Here is a 22,560-nt window from a genome sequence, read left to right as displayed (position 1 = left end):
CAAGAAGCATAATATAGAACCTAGACAACTACAAAAAACCAGAATTTCGTGCTGCTATAAGAGCTCATTTTCTGCCACCTCAAACATTTCCCACTGATCCAACAGTTCAAATTGAAGAGCCAGATGTTGCGAACCTATTGTCTAAATTTTAGCTCAATCCAACAATGGACAAAGTCGCAGTGACGAATCTACGACAACTGCTCCGAGTTTGTGTAAAAAAACATTTCTCTCACTTTTCTCTTGTCTCTCTTGGCAAAGTGAACTCTCTCTTGCCATATTTTGATCTCTCTCTAATAGAATAAGTGAGACAAGTGGGCTTGCACATATTGGGTCTTTCACTAAAAGAAAACTGGTAGATACAAACGGTTTAATTTTGACGGTCATAATGTCGTCAGTAAATGGAAGGGTTATCGACGGTCATGCTGTCAGTAAGGGTTTTTCATTTTAAAAAATAGAACCCAGGAGACTTAAACTACTGATAATGGAGCGGGATTGGTTGGGAAAAGCGTAAATGGCGGCAATGTTTGGCGAGAAAATTTACCGATGGGTAAATCCGTTGCAAAATTCCTCGGCTATTTTCCGACGTTCTCGATCGGCGGTAACTCGGGAAACATATATAATAATTGCACTCTCCATTTACCTACGACTTAAACCGCAGTAAGTTCATTTTTTATAGGTTACAAGTAGCTTTAGCAAGGACTTAAACCTTCGGTAACCCATACATAGCAGCATTGCCCATTGCTTTCACTCACACATCCCCTCTTCTCTTCTCTCATTTTTCATTCTTTTTATTTTGTATATTTATAGTTTTTATTTAGAGGTTATTTATTTATTTATTTATTTGTTTTTTTAATTTGTTTTTCATTTTATAGTACTGACAACATTTTTGAGACATGTTTTCAAAGTTTGGGACATCATTGAGATTAGTATGTTTAGTAGTTTAATAATTATTACGTGAAACCAATATGTTTAATAATTATGTGTTATTTTGTTGTAAGTTAATATTTGTTAGTTTTTGATAATATCAAACGTGGAAAATTAGTACAAGGTTTCAAATGGTTTCAATTTCCAATCTACTAATAACTAAATAATTAATAATTAAGTTAGCAATGATATAAGTCATCGGTAAGTAAAGGACGACTCTGACCATCACTAAAGTGTGAAGGCTTTCAAAAATCGTCGGTTAATATTATCGAGGAGCTTAATAATGATAGAATTCATGTGTTTTCTTGTAGTTTTTTTCCATATGGGAATGGAACCCAAAACCCAACAGAACCAACACCAGGCCACCACTTCCACAAACTTCTCATATTCAATCACATCTATACCACCTAGATCGAGCTTCGTCATGGGTTTGGCTCGTTTACAAAGGTTGGTATCAGTTATGGAAGATGAATGAATTAGGTTGAAGTGGGTTAAGGCCTAATGATTGGATATGGTCCTGTTTAAGGATAGTGTGGCGGTGAAAGGATGAAGCTGAGAATGAGGTAGAGAGTAGGTTTGGGTGGAGTAGAGAGATGACAGATTTTGGCTATTTGAGATTTTGGTGGGTGATAAGGGTTTGAAGGTGATCGAGGTCGTACTCGACACATATAATTATTGAAGAAAACAAAAATATAATAGTAGGAAGTGATTCTTAGGTCGTTTCCCAAGGATTACCGCTCGAACAAAGGTTCAAACACTAGATACGCACGCACACAAAAGGGGGGATTCATGATTTGGTTGCAGTAAGCATAAAATTAAAAGCAGAATAACAAAGTAGATTTAAACGGATAAATCCCTTTGGTTCAGTATATCGCAACTCAATCATTGGTTTAACAGATTAATTCCTTCTTATTGATTCCCTAATTCGTGAGAATTAATTAACTAAGGCGAAAATCAATTCACAGTTCCAAAAATTAAGCAATTATGAAACAGTTACGAATTTACACAAACTAAGCGCTTATGCCTCAATCCTTATTTATAAAACGACAGAATTAAGTAAACCATAGATTCAGAAACGTAGATGAAGAAGATTAATAAAGAATGAATTTTGCATTAAGAACGGTACCTCAAGAGTGCGATATACCTTCAAAGGGATTCAATCCAGGAAGTTATCCTTTCGTGGACGGAAGAACAAAAGCAATGAAGTAATAGAGAAGAAAATAGAGGAGAAGAGTAAACCCTAGCAGAACCCTAATAAAACTTAAATTCGAATTCTATGGCAAAAGTAAAAGTTGTCTCAAGTTGTTTCAGCACAAATCCTCATATAGGGCTGAAATCATATCCTAAATAAAAATAAAATCCTAAAGATAAAATCTGAAAACAACAAACGAAAATAAGCTAGAATCCTAAAAATATAATATCGAAAGTAAAACCCTAAAATACAATCTTCACTTCAGCACAAATAAAATCTTCATTCTGCAATGCCAAAAATGCAAAATATTACCTGGAAATAATAATAAACTTAATTAGACTAAATAATCAAAAACCATGCCAAACAAAGACAATTAAGCACGAAGAAATTTAACCAACTTGATGCGGGTTGGCCTGTGAGGTTGTGATCAGGTGGGTCGACCTGTTGGTCTGATTATTATTTTTTCTTATTTCTATCTTATTAACTTTGAACATGTTAAAAATAAATATAAAAATTTGAGAGTAGTAACAAAATATTTATTACCCTTTTCTATTTTTATGTTACTTATTTGTAGTAGAAAAATAATTATTTTCTTACCTTAAAAAAATTGTAAATGGTTTTTTTTATTTAAAAAATAATAACTGCCCATAGACCAATCCATTTGGCTCGCAACCTGGAAACTGGAAAGAATTGGGTTGGGTTGGTAAATTAGCCACCCACATCAATTTTGACCTAGCTTATGCCTGAAATTGTGTTGGCTTGTCACAGGCTGGGTTGGGGGCCAGTTACTCTATTTTTTTTTGGTACATTAGAAAGAATATTGGCACCTTTACTTTTAAGGAATATGAAATATTTGTATTTTGAAAATATAGTCAAATAAGTAATTTTTAGGACCGAAATTAATATTTTTCAAATAATAGGAAAAAAAAATCTTTAAGTCTTGATTTAAATATTATTCTTTAATTATTTTTAGTATAAACAATCGGTACCCGGTCATCCGAATCGTATGACGCTTGATTTGAGATTTAGCCACAGTTAAGACTCATCATCCCTCTCCCAGAGCGTATTTTGTAAGGTCGAACTCGAGAGTTATGAGACGCACTCAACCTGCGTTGCTAACTGAGCTACCCCTCTTAATTGGGTTATTATTCTTTAATTTTTAAATTCTATATAATTTGTTAAGTATCCATATTAATTACTACTAGTGAAATAAGATTACTGAAGAACTGGTTGAATAAATTATTCCAAGTAAAAAGTGAAATTCGAGGAACTCGATCTAGGGCCATGAGGTTTAATTATTCTACTACTCCACTGAATCATTAATTGTGAAATTGACTATACATAACTCACATGCGCATGCCGACATGGTTTCATTTTTTTGGGTTCAGAGTTCAGACATTAATAAATATATAAAGTTATAACTCAAGTAGTTAGGAGTATAACATAACGTACTAAATCTTCACGTTCACATAAACTATTCACACACTCTTTAATTAACTAATTCTTCAAACTGAACGAACTCCATTAAATATGTGAACGTTTTTTCTACACCTTTTGAACGTATGACAACAGACTCATCGGATGAACACAATCACAATTGGTGTCGACATTCATTTATAGGACGGAAATTAACTTTATCAATTAAGAGTATGCATGTGTTTGGTTTTTTCATCCCATTAGCATTTTATTGGAATGAAAAAATCCACATTTCAAGAACTAAAAATACACAATTTTAGAGCACGTCTCAATTACATGCAGTGTTTGACCATTTTGATTGGATTTAATTTAAGTTGCAGAAGAAGGTTCCATTTAATGATGATTGTAGTTGTTTGTTTGAAACATCCAGCAATGCATGTGGTCGATCATGTTTTCTTTCAATAAAAAACTCGCTCGTTGTTTTCAACTCTCATATATGCATTTGGTATAATGGCATGGATATTAAGTTGGGGGTTCCATGGACGGCAGGTAAGCATGCTTCTCAATCCTTTATTGGACTCAGTCAAGAATTGATTTTTTTTAATGATTTTAGGGTAGTTCTTCCATTCCATGCTTTCTTTAATTTAGAGGGTTGTTGTTTGCTCTTTGATAATAACTTAGTGTCTGATTATTTACTCATCAGATTGCATTTCTCTCTTATAGGAAAAAGTAAGTTGAACTTTCTTTTTCATTAGGATGGAACATATTTTAGTTTTCATTTTATCAGATTGCATAACCAAACACGCTTTAAAGCTTTGTTTACCATGAATCAAGAAAAATCTTATTCATAATTTTAAAAGGTTATGCAAATTAATTTTAGCGTGTACACAAATATAAATATATATATATATATTAATAATTATTAGTAAAAAAGAAATGGCTCATGGGCCATAGAATTGTGGAATGACTAAAAAACTAATTTTAAATTCTTTATTATTTGATGTCATGACACTTAATTATTACATTAAATAAATAAGATTTAATTGCACTTTCAAATACTCATAAATTGAGATTTTGCGATTTCACTTGCTCATGTTTTAAAATAAGCAATTTTAATTTGTGAAAATTGGATCCTACAATCTAATTTGCCAAAAAATTGTCTTATATATGTAACGTTCATTTATGATGTGAATCTGATATTTTACCAAATTCCATGTAATTTTTCATCAGCAAAATATAATGAATTATAGTTAGATTAGGTTGGTTATATTAATTAATTTTCATCTCATATCCTCACTCCCTAAACATGCTTCTTCTTCCTCCAACCCCAAAAACTCCATAACCAAAAGCTTAAAAATTTCAGCCCTGTTACCCAGAATTTTCTTCTAGCTAGTGAAGATTCAGCCGTAGTGAAGATTCTTAGAAAATCCCAAATCACTAAATCAGAGGTCTATTGCCCCAAATGCACGTGAAAAGACAGAATAGTGGTAGCTAAAGCTGCGTTTTTGGCTAGATCTTCGTCAATGTTTGTTTTTAACATATGGCCAAATCCCCTAGTGAAAACACTAGAAATTGTCATCCTTTTGGTTTTGATACTGATTTGCTTGGGTCTCTCTTTGGACACATCTCATATGACACTGAAATTGCTAGAAGGCATCTTTGTCAGGGTTATACCACTGCCCTACTCCTTAACTTGTACCATGACTTCCAAAAGTTGTTGACCGACCAAGTAAACGGCCTATCACTGTTGGAATAAATATGCACACGTATCATATTAACATTCCTGCTTATATATCTCTAATTCAAAAAGAAATCCAGAAGTTGTTCTTCCTGGATTTGCTCTCTAAATTCAACGGTTGTGGACGGTTCTAAATAGATCTTCTCGTACAGTGGTGTGATGTAGAAATGATGGGGAAGGTAATTGTAAAGGTACTTCGTCGTTCAAGTTAGTATTAGTGAGATATAAAATCTCAAAATCTCATAAGAACAATGAGTTAGCAAAATAAGTAATAATGCTTATGTAAGTGAATGACTAAACATGTATTCATAGGCATGGTGAGACTCACAATTGGGGCGTTAGGCCTTAATGAACCTTTATGAACAACTTCTGAAATGATGGTTACGTTTAGGTAGTCTACCATGACTTATTGAAAGTGTCGACTTTGTTTCGTTCGGCTAACTGTTGGACGAGATGAAACTTGCTTTGGTCGTCTTATCTGTCAACTTGGTGTTCACTTTTTTTATGGGTAAATGGTCACATTGGTCCCTGGATGTTCGCACCGACTTCAGAATCGTCCCTGGATGAATTTTATTAGGCTCGCGGTCCCCAGATGTGGCAAAAAATAGTCATATTAGTCCCTGACGTTAAAATCCTTTAACGTCCGTTAACCCAATTAATAAAAGTAAACATTCTTTCTAATTTTCTTTCACTTTGGTCCCTTTCTTCTTTCTTCCACCCACTTCACCCCCCCTTCCATCATTTTCACCAAAACCCACCCCCCATCATGCTTCAGAAACCCAGAACGTAAACCCACAATCTTCACCTCCTTCATCTTCATCTTGTTCATCTTCACTTTATTCATCTTCATCCCCTTCTTCCATCATCTTCACCAAAAACTCCTCTCCTTCTTCATCAACCCATTCCCTTTTTTTTTTCTTTTTTTTCATATCATCATCATCAACACTCTTCTTCTCCTTCTTCAACCAACCATGCCCAAACCTTCTCTCCCAGATTTAACACAAACCCAACTCAGATTTAACACCAAATTTACCCTCCATGAGTAAAATCTCCACCTCAGCTATTGCTATAAAATGTCAAGGGTGACAAGTTCCTATGGTCCTTTGGCTTCATCATCCAGTAAAACTAAAGTGATTTGAGTGCTTTGGTTCATGGTAAAGATCCGAACTTTGATTGACCCTGTCTTTTATTTTCTTTGTCATCACTCTTCTTATTCTAATATCCATATATAACACACACTCTGCATCTTCTTCCACCTCTTCCCATTTTATGGATCTCAGATTCAGTGTCCTTCTTCTGGGGTCCCCAAAAATTGTTTACAGTTACACCCCAGTTAATTTTCTTTCTGTTTTCTTCAAATCATGGACCAAAGCTACCAGCTTTGTAGTCAAAGACTGAGGAACACACATCAAGCTAGTTTTCACCATTGAAAAGCACCCTTTGTATATTGCTTTGGAAGATTTTCTGTAATTTACAGATACCCTTTGGATCACTTTGATTGAATCTTCTTTCTTATTGAGAAGTTTTTTGCTTTCAATTTTCAAATCTCATTTTGATTCAAAAGGGTGCTATAAAGTTCTGATTTTTTTCTGTTGGGTTTTGGAGATTCTGTGTTGAACATGGAGTGCAGGATCAGAAAGAAGGAATCTCCAGAACCAAACATCTTGAACCAAACTTCACCTTTTCCTGATGAGGTGTTGGAACGAGTTCTTGGCATGGTGAAATCACGCAAGGATCGAAGCTCGGTTTCTCTGGTTTGCAAAGAGTGGTACAACGCTGAGAGATGGTCAAGGAGGAGTGTGTTCATTGGAAACTGTTACTCTGTCTCTCCTGAGATCTTGACCCGCAGGTTCCCTAACATTCGTAGTGTTACACTGAAAGGGAAGCCTCTGAAGCATGGTGGAGGGTGGGTTTTGGTGAAAATGATGGAAGGAGGGGGTGAAGAGGGTGGAAGAAAGAAGAAAGGGACCAAAGTGAAAGAAAATTAGAAAGATAATGTTGACTTTTATTAATTGGGTTAACGGACGTTAGAGGATTTTAACGTCAGGGACTAATATGACTATTTTTTGCCACATCTGGGGACCGCGAGCCTAATAAAATTCATCCAGGGACGATTCTGAAGTCGGTGCGAACATCCAGGGACCAATGTGAACCATTTACCCCTTTTTTTATAGGCAAATGTTAGTTGTTAGTAATGTTAGTAAATTAGTCTCTCCCTCAAGGTTCGAACCCTGGACGCTTCACTCTTTATCTCACTCAACCTTTATGTCATCTAACTATTATCACTTGAGCTAATCCTCGGGAATACTTGGCGTTCACTTAGTTGTAAAAAATCTTTAGGCCGCTTAGAACGATATTAGGCATTGTAGCTTTGTGGGTCATTCATAATAGGAGCCCTTAATTTGACATGTAATGCAATGTAATGCCAATTTTGACAAGTTTCTGTTAATTATAAATGAAGCATTTATGAATGAGATAGTTATTTGTGATGCAATGAAATCAATTTAAAATGAAAAAAAAAATCACTTAAAAATGTTAACTCAATACAAAGATAAATATTTGCTTAAAACCAACTTTTGGTCTAGGTGGAATTCATTAAAATTTTCTCCCTGCCACTCAGTTCTTCTTGAACCGTCATCATTAATTAATGATCAATCATATAATCATATATTGTAGTTATGCATGATTCGACCATAAAGACATGTATACAGTTGAAACTTTCAATGTGGTCTCTTTTTAAACTTTTACATATTGTTCTAGGTTTCATACCTATTGACAATTTTTGTTATTTTGAATTTTTGAAATTAGAGGGAAAAAGATTCTCGAAGGTTGTCTCGATTGACCAACATGTTGTTCACTTAGCTGTGAAACATTCTGGTCATCCACGACGATAGTGAATCTTATAGATATTTGGGTCAGTAAGGGGAAGTGCTTGATTATGAAATTGAATCAGAAAGATAAATTGCACCTTTCAGGGATTGATCCCTGAACCTCCCCGACCTCAACCCATATGTTCCTAGCTCTTACCACTTGAGCTACCATTTAAGGACTCTTGAACAAGTATTTGATCTGCATTTTAATTTCATTTATAATTTTATTTATCATTCCCTGTTTTGCAACTTCATATGAAATTAATTTTTAAGTAAAAGGAACTAAATTAGTATTTTTAAAAATAACAACTTTAGGAGATAATTTCCTCAACAAACTTCAAGAAAAACTATGGATGAGATATTAAAAAAATACTGAAATGGTATATTTTCTGTATAAAAATGTAGTCACCCAATTCGGTTTGCTAATATGATACTGTTATTTTCCACATCATGTCTTTGTGGATAAGATCTCCGCATGGACAAAGTGGGCACCTATCTCTTTTACAACGTCTTCCCTCTGCTCAATGTATTCTCATCCACTGAGCTCTATCCAATAGATGCCAAAACCAAAACTGTTTTCTTTCTTGTAATGATGTTGATTGATATGTTGCATTGTTTTAGTTTGAAGCAAAGCCGCAAATGATGTTAGTGAATTATAACCAATCAATTTTGCAGGCTAGAGCATGACTAAGGAGGGAGTCATTTAAAAAGACCATTCATGTGTTGTAATATATAATGGAAGTTTGTAAGCAAGTGATTATATTGTCCAATTCATAGCTACTTGTTTAGTGTGATTTGGGGAGACTAAATTTCCACTTAGTTGGTAAGCATGTCCACGTGCTTTGATATTTCCACAATTCATGACGTAGGATTTGCAATACAACAAAGAAGTTTCGCAGTTAATTTACAAACAAAGATTGCGACGAAATTAGTTAGTTTTTTAACATCTTGTGGAGTTACTTGTTTGTTAGCGGGTAGTGCTACTTGTTAGAAAAGATTTATACTTGTCTATTCTATATATGTGTTTGTTGGAAAACATAGGAGGTTATAAATACAAATAGTGATTATATAGTGTATCATGTAGGTTTCTTCCATCATCATGCTGAAGAAAGTTGTAATAAATAGTATTTTTTTTATGAAGACAATGGTTTGAAGATCGATGTTTTTGAAAATTGAGTATGTATGATGTGTCCATGTGTGTGCATGTTTTGTCTAAAATGAGAACAAAAGTATATGAAGACTCTTTTTGAAAATTCAGTATGTGTCCATGTGTGCGTGTTCTAAAATGAGGACAAAAGTATATGAAGCATCTTTGGTCGAAGCTTATATGTTTTAGTGAGGCTATAAAGCACGAACACCTCTAACATATGAAGTGTCTCAGTGGTGAATTTTAATACGATACTGACACTCATATGACACTAACATAACACGTGTCAGACACATTTTTGCGATGCTTAATTAAAAAAACAAAATATGCTCATACTTGAATGACACATTTTTTTAACTAGATACCTCTAAGTCATTTATATCTTTTGAAAAATTATTTTTTAAAACTGGAACATGAAAGAAATCGCTAATTTGTCACTTGTAGTACCGGAGATAAATGCTACTTTTCAATTATGGTGATCAATAAGGGGTGAAAATAATTTGAGCTAAGGGTCGGATGGATAGCTCACATAGTTGAGTTAAGGGTAATTGAAGGTGAAGGGTCAGGGTTCGAACCCTAAGGAGAAATAATTTGTACTAATATACTAACAACTAACATTTACCCAAGGTTGTTAGACTCGCGAGTTAACTCGCTGACTCGGTAGACTCGCGAGTCTACATAGGAAAAACGAGTCGACTCGCTGCCAGACTCGTTTTCTGGCCTGACTCGGTCTGACTCGGCCTGACTCGGCCTGACTCGGTCTGACTCGGTGACTCGCCGAGTCACCGAGTCAAGTTTTTTTTTTTTTTTTTAAGTTAAAAAATCCCAAATTTATTAAAAATCCCTAAAACTAAACCTATTTTCAACCTCTATCGCGTTCCTCTTCCTTCTTTGCTTCAAAAAATCTTGGATGCTCTTATAATTAGATTATATGTTTGTATTTATTCTTCATGTGACAAGGTTATACTTAGTAAATTTTCATTTCTGGTAGACTCGAGTCTCGTCGAATCTACGAGTCGAGTCTACCTACCCAAAACGAGTCTGCTTAGACTCACGAGTCTGACAACCTTGCATTTACCTATAAAAAAAATGTGTCGACGGACATGATCTTTAAGAGGATTGTAAATATGCCGACAGGAAGAATTAAAACTACAAACACATACAGAAGATAAGCACTCAGATATCATTTATTGTTCTTTGAGCTTTTAATACATTGATCATTTGTATTAGGTTTGAATAATTTAATTCTTCATCTTAAACACATGTGTGTAGTTTGAAGAGGCAAAGTAACTACTTATTGTAAGCCTAAAGAGATACTAAGAATACTTGTGTATTTTCTTAACTATTTCAGTGATATCAACTGCTAAATTCATGAGGTTGAGCACTTAGTCGTATAGAGGTCAAAGATAATGGGAGAAATTGGTACGAGTCAGACGTACTTGCAAAGAGACATTCAATCTTTAGACCTCCAGCTTTCAATGGGGAATATTATTGATATTGGAAGGCTAGGTTGAGTTTGTTCATAGAGACTACTAACATTGATACATGGGACATGCCTATAGGAGAAGAGATAGATTGGCTCATGTGCAGAAAGCCATTGCCAACTTAATGTCAAAACCAAGTTCTACCTTAATGACTGCACGATTTTAACTTCTTTATTTGAGTCTTTTACTTTCAGTTTTGTTAGAAGAAAGGGTAATCAGTCAGCTGATTTTATTTCAAAGTTGGCTTATGATTATTCCGATGTTGACTGGGTGGAGAATGCTTCCCCAGGTTTAATTGCTTTCATTCAGGCGGATGTATTAGGTTCCTTGAATTCTTAATATAATTTCATTTCACATAAAAAAAAAAAGTTCTACCCTATATAGTTATATGAGCTCTAAGTAGATTAGAGTAGGACAAATTCCATAAATGTTCAACAGCTAAGAAAATGTAGGCTTGGCTTATTGCATACTATAAGGCAGAGCTCGGGTGAAGGAGGCAAAATGATCAACATGTTCACGAAACTATTGATCACATGTTTAGAGGAATTTTGGGGAAAAACATCCCACCATTTAAACAAGTCAAGAAGATCCTAAAAAGCAAATGAACTTACTATAATGAAGCGTCATGAGCTTCTTAATTCTTTGAAGGATCAAGAGGTTTAGCTCAAGAGAAAGACAAATGAGATAAGAAAAGTCAAAACCTTTGGGCTCAAATCAAAAGAGCAATCCCAAAGACCAAGGAAAAAAAAAAGAAACATAGCAGAGCTATACTGACAGAAGAAAAATCATTTGAAGAATCAGGTAATGTGCCTACAATCATTTGAAGAATTAGATAATGTGCCTAAAATCATTTGAAGAATTAGATAATGTGCAGGAAGAAAGATCAGTTCCACAAAATCCAACTCAGTTTTTTTGCATTACAACATAAACGCACCTACCATACATACATAAAAAATTAAAACACTCATGTTAATACTGGTATGAAGTTTTTTTGAAAATAAATACTGGTATAAAGTTGGAAGAACCTAATATGCACCATTTTTAGGTGGTGTAATTTTACACCACCTACTTTGACTGAGTATATGAGGTTAACACATTTTTTTTTTAAGAAAAAATATCATTAAAAATATATCATATATTAAATTTCTTTAAAAAAAAATGTGTTGACCTGTTATAACAGGTTAAAAAAAGTGGTCTAAAATTAAACTACTTTAAAATTGGTCCACATTAGTGGTCACCTATAAAGTTATGAGTGACATAATTTTGAATCCTAAAAGCGCAGCAGTTAATTATTTTATTTTATTTTTAAGAATATTCAAAATCCATTAAAATATCATGTCATTTTAAGAGTAATATGTTGATTTGGCTCCAAAGTTAACACAATTTCCACCAACAAAATTGCTCACATTCATTGTGAACAATTATTGATTAGACCTTTTACAACATCTTTTGTAAAACGTTCATGTTGAATGATAATGAATAATAGAGCTTTTACAACATTCATGACAAAAAACCACATACAGAAGTTAGGCCTTCAAAGATCAACCCAAATAAGCACTAAAACCTAATAAAGATGAAGAGTATTCTATTCTTGAAAGTCTTAACTCTTGGAGGACTAAATAAACAGTGAATTTTACCATCCTTAAGGATTTTGGCAAGAAACTCCATTGATGAGCTTGAGAAAGAATAAAGTTAAGCAATCGTATCCAACACATTTCATCCATTGATTTAATGTAAAATAGTCAAACATCTACACAAGTGGGTGGACCATGCACTGCAAAACAAATTCCCTTTGTTGATGCGTTTTTTGTATTTTGGAATTAGTTTTTTTAATAGTGTTTTGGAAATAGTTACTTTACATTTAACCAAGAAAAATCCATTTCTTCTATTCAAACACAGTTATTCAGTAAGAGATAGATACAGAGAGAACGATACAGAAAGAAAGATACATGCATATAGGATTAGCAGCTAAAAATCCCAACACAGAAAATACCAAGAAACATGAATTTTGTGGGGGTGAGAAGGAAACAGAAAATCAAAACGCCAATCAGATATAAAAGCACTCCATAATTGTTGTAAACTATTCAAGATAAAAACTGTAAGAGATGTAGGGCCAACACATCGCTAAACTGCTAAAATTAAAGCAGGAAAGCGGCCAAGGAGCCCCTCACTTAGTGTGAATAATTCATCTACGCCTCCGCACTGAAATTAAGTGCGCCACAAAGAATACCCTCTCTCGTGGAAATACCACGCCACCCCTAACTCAAGAGGGAAGCGCTCGGCCTTGGGCGAATTATCAACCAAAATATCCATCATGGTTGAAACCATAAAAACATTAAGAAAACATCCAACAAGACTAGACAAAGGAAGGTAAAGTACAACTCAAAAAAACTTGATCCCCCAAATGCATAAACTACCTTAAAAAGGAACAGAAACAAAAGCTTAATTATAGAATTAGTATGTATTTGAGTGCATGTGAACATACTTCCAACTCAAGCTATGATTAGATAGCCATTGCAAGAGAAGTAAGTTATAGCACTCACTTCACTAAAAGTTTGTTCTACTGGTGAATGAACACAATTTTTTCACTTTTTATCTTGAAAACCCACATTGCCAAACACACTTGTTAAGTGCGTTAGCTCTACAGAACAAACATGACAATCGCAGTAGGGGGAAAAGGTCAAGCACAACACACATCACACAAAACAAAAGATCATAATGAATGAACATGAACATAAATATACAAGTAACACATTCGATACCATCATCCAGAGAAGTAAATATCTACTAACAATCATATGCAAAGCAGTAGAGAGATAAGCAAAGACCATGTAGTATCAAAAAAGTCTAGGATAAAGTTGAAGGATTAAGTCTTACAAAAGTAAACAAAATTAAATATCAAAACTAAAACAACACAAGCCATTGAATCCATCTTAACCCTAATAATTGAATCTCTCCCATCATGGACAACAAAAAAGATGACACACCATTTAGTCTCCCTTCTTCCTAAAGGAGCAACCCTCTGTAAGCCTGGCACGCCCACCGGTCGGCTGGCACAGAACGGTCTGGCAGTTGCCGCACACCACAACAGTCTGAGAGTGGCTAAACACAGTTGTTCTGCAACCAATTTAATAAAAAAAAATTAACAAATCACAACAATCAAGCTATTTCAGAACCATTACAAAAATCATCATATCATAAGAAAGAAGAATGATCCAACTTACATGTTGAAGCATCCCTGGCACTTAACATCCTACAACAAAACAGAGGAAAAACACGATTTGAACGCAATCAGATAACTAATGAAATCAAATTTGGATCAAAAAATTGGGATTGAATCAAATTTCTACTTCAAATAAATTAGAAAATAAAGAGGAAAATTACAATACCATGAAGAATGAGTTTGGGGACTGCACAAGACGCTTGAGTTTGTGCTTCCTCTTTTCGAGCTCAGCTGGAGGGTTCAGCAAATCGATATCATTTTGAAGAACCTGTTCACATCACAAAACGCAACGATTTAACATTCAAAAATCATAGAAACAGGGCAAAAATTGACAATCTATATACAACAAAAAATACAGAACATGATGCGAATCGCAGGAAAACCAAGTTCAGATCTGATTCGAGGAAGAAGAAGAAGAAGATTACCATTTTGGCAGAAGATTTTGAAGCGGCGAGAAACCCTAATTTCTCACTCACTCACAAATTTGCCGCAGAAGAAAGATCAAGATGATTGTATCTGAAGGGGTTATATAGGGTGGTGTGTTGTTTGGGCCGGCCCAAAAGCTAATGGATCAACTAATCACAATAAATAAATTAATAAAAACTACAAAAACTAAAATCTAAGGCTTAAGCCTTAAATACCTTTTGATTGTCCCGTATGATAGTTCAAGTGGTATGAGCTGAGGAACATATGGGTTGGGTAGGAATGCAATTTATCTTTCCGATATACAAAAAAAAATACCTTTTGGACTTGGTAAGGGCGAAAGAAGGGGATTTCCACAATTCAATTCACTGTTTGAGTGGAAGTCTAACTTAATTGGGGGCATGCCTTTCCTCTCTTATGTTAGTTGAGGCAGTAAGCGGTAGGATTATAGGCGTGGAAATTATCTTCAACATTATTTCGCTGTGGGAAACTTTGTTAGACCATTTGCAATGATTGTTTGAGAGTTGATGTTGAGAGTTGTTGAGGGTTTGTAGTGGTTGTTGAGAGTTTGTTGAGGATGAGGTGGAGGAGTGAGATGTTAAGAGGGGTAAACATTGTTGAGAGTTGAGTCCGGTGCCACGTGGCAGCTTCTGAGAGGTGGAAGGCAGGCGCGTGTCTCCCACGCGCAGACACGGAGCGTGACAGCAGGAAAGGAAGAGAGAGAAACGGCTGGAGATAAACTGGTGGGACGCGTGGCGTCCCTTGATTGGTGCTGCAGATTTTTTTTTAAATATTTTAAACTGAATTATCTCGTTGAAAAAAAAATGGAATTTTTTTTAACCAAAATTCATAACTTTTTTTCCTCTATAAATAGAGACTTGGTTCGTTTGATTTGGACACAGAAATAAATTATTGTCTATATTTAAAAAAAATTAAATTGTTAAGTGTTTATTTTTTAATTTAATTTAAAACAATAATTGTAATTTTATGTAAATAATAAAAACAAAAATACTATAAAATTAAATAAAAAATATGAAATAAAAAAGTGGTGGGGTAGGGTGTTGAATGAAAACCATTGGAGTGGGTAATTGTTGAGAGAGTGTTGAATTGGAGAGAGAAGATAATGTAGAGTGTTGGGAAGAGAAAAAGTGATGTTGAAAGTGTATAATTTAAACAAACCATTGTAAATGGTATTACGTGTTAACGATAATTTGTTCTGCTGTATTGGGTGGTATTGTACTGTACGGTGGGCATTTGGTTTATGTTGCGGGGTATTTTTTTAAGTTAGTTTCAATTTCAAGCTTTGGTTTGGCATTAAATTTTTAGTTTCTTTGGATTTTAGTCTTTTCTTTCTCTTCTTTCTTTTTTATATTTGGGCTTAGCACTCCTTGTGCTAAATTTAAATGCAATTCATTGATTTATAAAAAAAAAATGTCAATGAACACATCGTAAAGAAGCTCAATCCTAAGTGAAATAAATACTGCCACTTCGATGTTTTTCAACAAAATCAAAAAATAAAAGTAAGTTGCTAAACTTGGTCAGAAAAAAAAATAGAAATCAACAAGGTGATGCAAGGTTATTAGTTCTTATTTCTGAGTTAAGAATTAAGAACCGAGTTCTTAGCCATTGGAGAAGCTGACGTGGGGTTCTTAATTCTTAAAAATAAGAACTTAGTTCTTATATAAGGAGTTTTACTTTTGAGTTTTTACCATAAAAAAAAATCTCTCTCATCTAAATTTCTTTATTACTTTATGAGTTTTTTTATTGCTTTATCAAAATAAAAAAAATATAAATAATGTGGTTTATGGGACCAAATAAATAGTAATAAGAACTAAGAGCATCTGCAACAAATCTTTGTGACATGTCATATGAAATAAAGTTTCTTAACTGTTGCAGAAAGTGAAGTTTCTCCATGTGGCAAGCAACTTTGCTCCAAAGTTTCTCTCTTGCTCAGAGTTTCTCTTCCAAATTTAATGATTAAAAAATAAATAAAAAACAAGAATTAATTGAAATGAAATATAAATAATAAAAATATAAAAATGTGAGGTATATTGTGGGGTCAATTTAAGAATTTTTTTAGAGTTGTTGGGTTGGAGTAAAAAAGTGAGTAGAGTTGATTAAGGTGGTTTAAATGACGTGACATTACCAAAATTTAAATTAGAAACTCTAATGAGTTTTTTGGACAATGATGGTCTAAGAACTATGGTTGAAGCAAAATTGTTTGACAGTTGTTTAAGCACATGTGGCAGTACGAACCCACATAAATAGTGGTAAGAACTAAGAACATAACATTAGAGATGCTCTTAGTAAGCAAGCAAGATCCACGTAAGGGTGATGTCACAATATCAAACATGAGAAAATTTATTTATGGAAAGGATTGTCATTTGTCTCTCGACAAGTTTGACAATTCTCACGGACAACAACAAAAAATGGAAAAACAAAGTAAATTATCTTAAAACAAGTATACAAGCATTATAAATATTTATTGTTGAATATACATAAAATATTATAAATTATAAAAAATTAAAATTAAAAAAATATCAATGTATTGTAATTTTTTTGATACAAGAGAAAAGGCACAACAAAAATGACAATAAAGGCACCGAGGCGACTACTCCTAGGGAAAGCTAGTCCCAAAAGCATCCGTTAAGATCAAAAGGTCCAGATCAACCGAAGGATCCTAAATAAGAACAAAGTCACCGAGGCGACTACTCCTGGGGAAAGCTAGTCCTAAAAGCATCTGTTAAGAGCAAAAGGACCAGATCAACCGAAGGATCCTAAATAAGAACAAAGTCATTGTCTTAACGAGCTTCGCCCTTAACAAAAAAAGTTTTCCCACACGCATTATATTCCCTCAACAATTGAACAATCCGGGCTTCACATTGTCGAGCCAGCAAATCTCTAATGTTAGTATTAAGGATTACATGCACATAGAATTCAGAAAGGGGGCGACTAATCAGCATCACAACATGGAGGGAACAACAAACAACTCACCTATGTCCACAATCCTAAGACACATGTAACTCGTGACAGATAGCACGAAGCTTCATGTGGAGGATGTCCCCATCCCCACCAACTACCAGAAAACCCACTAGCCGAGGCTATTTTGTAGCCAACCGCTGAAGCCAGCTCCAATTGATTTTGAATTTTCAAAAGGATTACTAATCCTTATTTTTCTGAGGAATCCTTCATTAGTGGTTGTGAATGGATTTTTTTCAATCTTTATGACTTGCTCTTATGGAACCCGGGTCAAAAAGATTGTGTCACGAGAACTGGGGAGCCACCTACACTGCCATCACAATTGACAACGATACCATCCTCCATAAGCAAATTATTTTGTGTTGGTGCTAAACACTCAATTGTGAAAGGATATCAAGAAAAAATCAAGATTGTGAAGAAATTTATAAATTATAATTTTAGTGATATTCTTTTAAGTCTTGATTTAAAAACTCAATCAGGGGAATGCACCTCTTTATTCATGAGAACATCTTCCAAATCAATTCATTAAATTGGGAAAATCTACCAATGAAATTAAACATATAATCGCAAGAATACTAAATGGAAGCGAGAAATTCAGGGTGGCTAATGGTTGTGGAGGTTAGGTGAGAAGAGGAAGAGGAAGATGGGGAAAAAGGATGAGAAAGACCAAAATTGATTAAAGAAGTTTTAGAATGACCAAAAGTGAAGTGAACAGTTTATGTGAACTAGTCATATGAGCACCATGATGAAAATTTTACTGTGCAACTTGCCAGGTGCTTTGGCGGCAAAGCTTATCGCCATATCACTGGCGGCGTCCAACCATCGGATGTAACGAGAAGTCTGTACACATTGTCATCAGTAATATTATCGTCAATTCTAACCATTAGTAGACACAGTTAAAACTGTCGCTAACTTATATGTAACTTCAAGCATCTTCATCGTCTTTTTTTTAATCAAAAACCCATAAACAATAACATTTATCTTCATCTCCTTTTTGAAACATCACAAACCAAAATCTCATTCACAATCACACAAAACACACCTTAACAGATTTGATTTTCTTCCCATTAACCACACTATTAGCAATATAGTTCCAATACTACATCAACTCATGAGATTATCACAACACGGAAGGAAGAGATTATCAAAATAAAGAAAATAGCAACCCCAGCAAATAAAAATTTCCAAATTCTCAAATTTCTCTTCATCTGGCAAGAGGTTATACTCCTCTTATTTTTACTGATTCATACCCTTTGGTTCCGGTGCTACTTTCTCTTCTTCTCCCCGAATCTCGCGTGCAGACCATGGTAAAGATCGCAACTTTCGAAAACAATCAATATTGAAGTTGAGATGGAAAGGGGTTGGGTTTCTGATTTCTGGTGGGAAGCAAGTTCCGAACAAAAAGATCTCTCTAATTCCCGTTCTGGTTTGCAACAGATCGAAGGATTTCGGTTCGCGATCTGGAAGCAAGTGGGTTCTTGTTCGCGATCTGGGCTTGGAAAAGGAGGAGAGGATCGCTAGATCTAGAGACAAGCAGATTCGTTTTCTGGGGTTGAGGGTGTTGCTTCGTCTTCCTCCTTAATGGATCTGGGTTATGGCTGTTTGCTGAAATTTCAATGCTTTGGGTTCCATCAACAATCTGAGTCTTTGAAAAAATTGACTTTCTAGTTAAAACTGGAGAAGATGAAGATGTCTGAGAGTTGAAGTTTTTTTTTCTTCTAGGAGGGATATTTTAATTTTTTAATTAATTTTTTGAGGAATATTCTGTTAGTTTTTGGATGGAATTGGACGGAAAACCAATTTTGCAACCGGGTGCAAACGTTAGGGACGTTTTTTGCTAATTTTAAAGTTTAGAGATGATTTTCGTAGGAAGGCTAAAGTTGGGGGACCAAAAGTGCAATTAAGCCTAAAATAAAATAAATTTTTATTGAGTTTGAAAAAAATTATTTGTCTAATAAAATAATATAATTTTGATCCTTGATAAATGTAGTCAAAGTAAATCATTTTCTTTCTTGATTTAGATTTCTTGTTAAAAAATTTCATAAGAAAAGAGAAAAATGTCTCGCTTCTCTTATGTGGTCAAAGACATGTGGTCAAAATTATTTGTTAGAAAAAAATTGAGAAATTTTTGTTCAAAGGAAAAAAAAATCATGGTAAAACACACACACACGTGTGTATATATATATATATATATATATATATAATACATCCGTTTTCAAGGCAATTTTAAATTTCCAATAGCTAGACGTTGATAACTATCACATTTAATCACTGATTGATAATAACTATAAGAGAAAATAGGAGATGCACTGAGAGTGAGAGTGTAAACTTGTTTTACACATGTACCCAATTGATTTCCGCCACATTAGCAATTTATTAATTTACTAATTAAAACTAAAAAGATTTGTAACTACTTAGTCTTATGTGGCATAATGTGATTGGACGTCAGTGTAAAACTTCTTTACACTGACAGTGCATATCCATTAATCTCTAACTATAATCATATTTTTTAAAAAAATGATATATGACATTTACATTTATCAAGAAGGAATGTCATGATGTAGAAATATCAAAAATCATATAAGTTAATAGTTAGTAAAATTGAGTTAATATATTTTTCCTAAAATAAGAAGGAATGTTGTGTAAAATAAGAGCAACAAAATTTTATTTATTCTTCAATTTTTATTTCTTATAACAACCACGTGAAATCTCATAACACTTTCACTTGCGTTAGCGTAGGGAGCTAGGCAAGTGTTTGTTTTGACATAATATCCCCCAAGGAACCGCACTTCTTTCTACAAATCTTAATACAATTTCCTAAAGAAGTCCCATCTCCAAGGCATTCCTGAAGACAATCTGATATGCATTCTTCTGAAGTCTTCGGGGTGATGTGTGTGGCTTGACTGGCTTCTCCTTTTTCAGCAAAAACAAACATCATGATGATGGCCACAAGAATAATAACTGCTGCTTTGTTGAAAGCCATTAAGAATAACTTTTAGATGACAAAAGCTCTAGTTTTTACAATGATTTGGGTTCTTATGATATCTTAAATCATATTTATACTTTAATTTAGACAAGAATGATAAAATAGAATAAATTGTGGTCAAATTTGAAGTTTAAGTCTTTGATTGATATAATATATTAATATGAGAATAAAATATTCTTTTTATAGAATAATATTATCTTTCATTTTTGAAAAAAATAAAATAATATACTTTATCATTCTAATACACTTTATTATATTTTGCTTTCTAAAAAAATAAAAAAAAAATAGTTTTAAATCCTTGATAAATGCAGTCAAGGTCAATATTTACTTTTTTTGTTTGGATTTTCTTTTAAAAAAATTCATAAGTAAAAATTATAATTTTCACATTCCTAAATATGTATAATTTTAAATTAGTTGATTAGGATATAGTCAACTATCTATATCTATATTAAAATTGTCTTGAACCATTGTAATGAACGAATTTCATCACTCCCATTAAAAGACTGACAAGATGAAGAGGGGTGCACATGAGTTGGGTTGGATAGATTTTGGTCAAAATAAAATCCGAACTGATCAAAATTGTCTGGGTTGGGTTGGGTTGGATTTCACGAATTTCTTCTTCGGACCCGATCCGAACCAACCCGACGAAGTTCGGATTGGGTTGGATGGATTGATTGGGTCATTATATTAAAATAATAATATATCTGAAATATTAAAAAATCTTGCAAATATTATTATAAATTCAGAAAAAGTTATAAAAAATATTAAATATGTTATAATACTAAATAGCATGAAAATGACACAAAAAACTATACCAAATAGCATGAAATAATATCACATAAATGACATATAACCAAATATCATGAAAACATAAAACTTCATTACCAAATGACATGAAACAATCTAGCATAAACAGTACCTAAAAAGTGAAACGCAACACTAAATGTCATGCCATGACACTTAAAACTTAAATGTCTCCAACATGCCAAATAATATATATAGACATGTAACAAATAACTACAAACAAATACTCTAAGTTCAAATATGATAAATAACTACAAATACTTAAGTCTCAAAGTTTCAAAAAGTCATCACTCCAACACTAGCACTCCAAGTATGAGTAAAATTATAAAAAAAAATTATTATATGTATGGATTCTGGGTTGGGTTGGATGGATTTGAACTGAATTCGAAATCCGATTCGAACTTGTTGAGTTGTAGTAAAATCCATCCAATTAACCCGATTACCCGATCCAACCCGCATTTTTTCTATTTGATCGGATTGGGTTGGACGGGTTCATTGGATCTACCCGGCCATGTTCACCCCTAAGATGAACCCTAGGCAAGCATAAGTGCATAACTCTAAGAATATAATTGTACTCAAGAAGTTAATGTGTAGCTCACTAGCTCCATAAACAAACATGCAAATTATAGCAATCACAAAGATAGTGTGATGAAACACTATTTGAGCTATTTCCAAGCAATTATTTTTTATGTACATATCCACCAATGAGGTTTAATATATTTTTCGATCCTTGATAAATGTAGTCAAAGTCAATTTCTTTCTCTCTTAAATTTTAAATTTCACATTCCTTAAGAAGTACATTCTTAAATCAATAGATTAGTTACAATCAATCTATCTTTCCTTTTTTTACAACAATACATTCATACATATATATGGGGTATATCAGGTGAGAGAAGTGTGTTATTGTGAGAGGTGAGAGCGTTCAATACGAGCCATTGGATAACATTGAACGACTATGATTTCCTCTCATTTAAAAAACTCCACGTGACACTCTATCACCTATTTTGCGAAGCCCCACGCGCTGCTTCTTTCTTCTGGTTCCGAGCGTTAACTACTCAACCATTTTAGCCACCCTCAAGTCTTTGTCTTCGTTCTGGGTCTCCCTTCTGCCATTGTCATCAACTTGAAGAAGCTCTTAACATATCTGTCACTTCTGGGCTGGGATCATCTCCAGTGGATCTCTCTCAATTTTTCTCCAGTTAACATTTGTGGCGGTTTTGAACGGTCACAAAATGCTGCCAGCTGCGACAAATTCTGTCAATTTTTTACAACAGCATTTTGTGGCAGCTGGAAAAATTTTGTGGCGGTTCGAAACCGCTACAAATGTCCACTGGAGAAAAATTGAGAGAAATTCACTGGAGAGGATCTGGACCC

The 22,560-nt window shown here is 33.9% G+C and overlaps 1 protein-coding gene across 1 annotated transcript; it reads right to left on the bottom strand.

Moving 5' to 3' along the window:
* Positions 1-13,603: 13,603 nt before the first annotated feature.
* LOC130729808 (40S ribosomal protein S27-2) lies at positions 13,604-14,492 on the bottom strand. The gene is made up of 4 exons (XM_057581646.1): positions 14,420-14,492; positions 14,161-14,262; positions 13,996-14,024; positions 13,604-13,888 (listed from the first exon to the last, which is right to left on the bottom strand). The coding sequence occupies exons 1-4, from the start codon at positions 14,420-14,422 to the stop codon at positions 13,762-13,764; spliced, it is 261 nt and encodes an 86-aa protein (XP_057437629.1). The 5' UTR covers positions 14,423-14,492; the 3' UTR covers positions 13,604-13,761.
* Positions 14,493-22,560: the final 8,068 nt, after the last annotated feature.

The sequence above is a fragment of the Lotus japonicus genome, chromosome 1 (genome assembly GCF_012489685.1).
Source record: "Lotus japonicus ecotype B-129 chromosome 1, LjGifu_v1.2".
In the NCBI taxonomy this organism is placed as follows: Eukaryota; Viridiplantae; Streptophyta; class Magnoliopsida; order Fabales; family Fabaceae; genus Lotus; species Lotus japonicus.
The sequence above is the reverse complement of the archived record's forward strand: the minus strand, read 5'-3'. Positions and strand labels throughout refer to the sequence as shown.